Raw genomic sequence first — 3708 nt, 5'->3', positions numbered from 1 at the left:
TCTGTGCCAGAAATCTAAGACCTGTGTGTGTGTGTATACTTATACTCATAGCATAACAGAAGTAGTTTTTTTAAAAAAGATTTATTTTATTTATGCATACAAAAGCTGGGGTATATGCCAGAGGTGAGAGGATTCACCAGAGGCAGAGCGGGGAGCAGAACAGGCAGATGGACTGAAATCCATTGCTGAGGGGAGCAGCAGGAGAGACAGGAGAGGTCTGCTTTGTCAGTGGATCAGCTCCCTGGTTGGGGATCGAACTCCTGCTGCAGTGGCTGTGGATAGCCTCATAGTGCTGAGACTTGCCCCTTGTGCCACCAGGGAGGACCACAGAGGTAGTTTATTGGTAAAAGAATTTAATAAAGAAAAATAAAAGAAAAATACTCTAGAAAACAAGTCTGGGCCAGGAAGTACAATGGCTAGGGCTGTACCCATTGAACCCCAAAAAAGGTCTCATCAGCATTTGGGGATGGCAGCAGTGGCAGAGTGAGGTTGGTGCAAAGTATATCCCCTTGGGACAAGGGTGTCAGGCGCTGGGAGGCGACAGTGCAACCCCCATGGAATTTGATCCTCAGCAGACTGATGCTCCGGGCAGTGGGGTAACAGATGCCCACAGTCAGGGTGGCTCTGTGGGGCCTGGTGGTCTGTGTCGAAGAGGAACAGTTGATCAATGTCACCTGCACGTGCAGCCTGTAGATGCCATTGCGCTGGACACGCAGCTGCCCGTCGTCTAGCTGGGGTCCATGTAAGAAGGAACGGCCCAGGGCTGGACCTCCCTGCCAGTGCAGCCTGGGGTCCTGCCGTGGTCCTGGAGGCAGAGGGGTGGGGTGTGTGTATAAGGATGGAATCTCAGGGAAAATGAGTGCTATAGACCAAAGGCCCAAAATCCCTGTGTTGAAACTTAATCGCCAAGTATAAGGCATCAGGAGGTGCACTTTGGGAGGGGATTAGGGCGTAAGGATGGCGCCATCCTGAGTGGGATTAGTGCCCATATAATAGAGGCCTATGTCCATAGATGTATGAATGGATAAAGAATATAAGTTCTGAGATGGCGAGAAATGCATTTTTGGGTGAATTTGTTGGGCAAAATCATAGAATGTGATGCTACAAACTAGGCAGCTCAGCCTACTAGGACTGCGGCTGTAGATGTGACCTGTCATTGACAGAAATATCACTATGTTGCACATACCTGTCTATATACAATGGAATATTAATTGGTCATAAAAAACAATCTTGTCATTTTGGACACCATGAATCGATTTTGAGGGCATGGTACTAGGTAAGATACGTGATTCTTGGAAAGACAAATACCATATGACATCACTTACATGTGGAACTTAAAAAAATGCCCCCAAGCCAAAGAGATCGGTGGTTTCCAGAGTTTGGGGATGAGATAGGCCAAATGGGTGAAGGTGATCAAAAGGTATGGACTTTCAGTGGTCAGTTAAAAATGTCCTGCAGGGGTGAGGGTGACTCCAATATCCTAGGTGTGGTGACATGTGCCCTATAGTGCCCTGAGTGGGCATGGCCAGGAAGAGTAGAGCTTAAAAGTTCTTAGCATGGCCTTTTGCAGCAACATAGATGGAGCTGGAGGGGGTCACGCTTAGTGAAATAAGCCAGAAAGAAAAAGAAAAATACTGGATGGCTTTGCTCATAGCAGGAGCATAAAGGACCCGGGGTGGGGGAGGAAATAATAATAATAATGAACAACTATAGACCAGAGACATTTTACGGAAGTGGAGTGGGGAATGGGATCAAAAATGGATGAGTGGGGGGAGCGCACTGGACTCTGGTGATGGCACACGGGTAACTTGGTGATGGGAAGCCCCCGGGGATGACAACCGAGATGGAAAAAGGCACAAAATGGTGTAAAAATAAACCATTGTAATAAAAAAAGAGCTCCGATCGCATGAGAAAAATACTGGTAACTGTGTATGGTGATGGGTGTTGACTAGATTTACTGTGGTGGTCATTTGTCAATATATAGAAATACTGAATCATCAGTGTACACCTAAAACTAACATATCATATATCAATTCTATCACAATAATAAACGGAGACACCAGTGAGCTCTTTCCCTTCTGGCCTGGGAAAGGGCCCATGTGAACCGTCACCCAGTGAGAGGGTTTTCAACAGACCGGAGTGGGCCTCACCCTCTACCCAAGGGCAGCATCTGGGGGAGGCCCTCCAGCCTCTAGAAACGACTGTTACTACAAGCCACCTGGTCCGTGGCTTCGTCTCAGCAGCCTAATGGCGTTTCTCTCCTCTCTCCTTCCCTTTCTTTTGCTTGCACACACACATGCACTCCTGTTACCTGTGTGATTTAACTGCAGTTCAGCGATGTCCCACTGCAGGAAAGAATAGAAAACAGGGCGGGGAGGTAAACACCAAGGTCTTCCCTGGCTCAGTCACCCGACACCCCTTTATCCCATGATTCAGACCATGTGCTAAGATCGCTTCAAGAGAAGTGGATTGAACCAGTCCAGAGCATATAGACAAGAACTTCAAAAGAATTCCTTAATTTCCTGGCTTAACGGGGATGGGGACACAGCTTCGTCTCTGCACTGGAGGCTCGCGCCTTTCGCACGCACCCCCAGCCCCAGCCCGGTGCTGCAGCAGGCGGCGGGAGGTGCTCAGGACGCCTAGGAGGAGAGTGCCCGCTGTTCATCCCGCCCATGGAATTGCCCAGAATCCCCTCCCTCCCAGCTCTGTGAAGCTTCCCAGAGCCTCTGAGTCAGCCTGCTGGGGAACACCAAAGACAAATCATTTTTCTTTCCACGCTCACGTCCGGTGTACCCTCCACAGATGCATCCTCCCCTCCCCGGGATCCCCACCTGGGATTTACCTCCTGGGCAGAGCCGACTCTCCGCAGCAACGACCTGCAGACTTGCCCTGCCTTTTGCTCCGCTCTGGCTTTGTTTTAAGAACTCTACGTTCGGCAGTCTGCCTCCGAGTCTGCTCTGGCTCACGGTCTCTCTGCCCTCATTGATTCTCTTCCCAGTTCTCACGTCCCCTCGGCGCCCTGCGCCCGCGCCCGCGCGCCGGGCGGGTCCCAGCCCGGGCGGGTCCCAGCCCGAGCTTCTCAAGCTCTTCGAGCAAGTGGGCTGTGTGTTTCTCACCCTCCCTCCTTTACTCACCCCTGGTTGCTCGCACTGCTTTTGCCCTGTCAGGCACCGGCAGAGGCAGAAGATTGCCGCACCTAGGAAAACCAGCGGCCAAGCAACCCGCAGGAAGGTCAGCCAGGACAGGCGGGGCAGCGGACAGCTTGGGCGCTCCTCGGTCATCGTGGTCCTCGGCTGGCGCAGCATCTGCTAAGCGCTGGTGGCGCGAGGGATGCGCAGAGGACAGCCAGGAAGAACACAGAAACCTCAGCCTTTCTGCAGCTGTGGGGCCTGAGCCTGTCTCAACTTGCCTAGGACCCGCCCCGTTCTGGGGATGTCCAGCCAAGGGGAAGAACTACTCAGCCGTGCAGGGAAATCCCCTCAACCTTCTGCAAATCCCCACTGTCCTGGAGTAGCTAGGGTTAAATTCTTAATCTTAAGGTTACTATAATCTTCCTCTTTGATTCTCCACTTTCATTCTGGCTTCCATCCATCCATCCATCCATCATCCATCCATCCATCCATCCATTCATCCACCCATCCACCCACCCACCCATCCACTCACCCATCCACCCACCCATCCATCCATCCATCCATCCATCCATCCATC

The 3708-nt window shown here is 51.5% G+C and overlaps 1 protein-coding gene across 1 annotated transcript; it reads right to left on the bottom strand.

Annotated features, from left to right (window-relative positions):
• Positions 1-416: 416 nt before the first annotated feature.
• CD70 (CD70 molecule) lies at positions 417-3281 on the bottom strand. Its single transcript, XM_004688858.1, has 3 exons — positions 3135-3281; positions 2312-2345; positions 417-805 (listed from the first exon to the last, which is right to left on the bottom strand). The coding sequence occupies exons 1-3, from the start codon at positions 3279-3281 to the stop codon at positions 417-419; spliced, it is 570 nt and encodes a 189-aa protein (XP_004688915.1).
• Positions 3282-3708: the final 427 nt, after the last annotated feature.

Source organism: Condylura cristata, unplaced genomic scaffold, assembly GCF_000260355.1.
Source record: "Condylura cristata isolate star-nosed mole 26May11 unplaced genomic scaffold, ConCri1.0 scaffold00025, whole genome shotgun sequence".
Classification (NCBI taxonomy): domain Eukaryota; kingdom Metazoa; phylum Chordata; class Mammalia; order Eulipotyphla; family Talpidae; genus Condylura; species Condylura cristata.
Note: the sequence above shows the minus strand (reverse complement) of the source record. Positions and strands in the feature narration are given on the sequence as shown.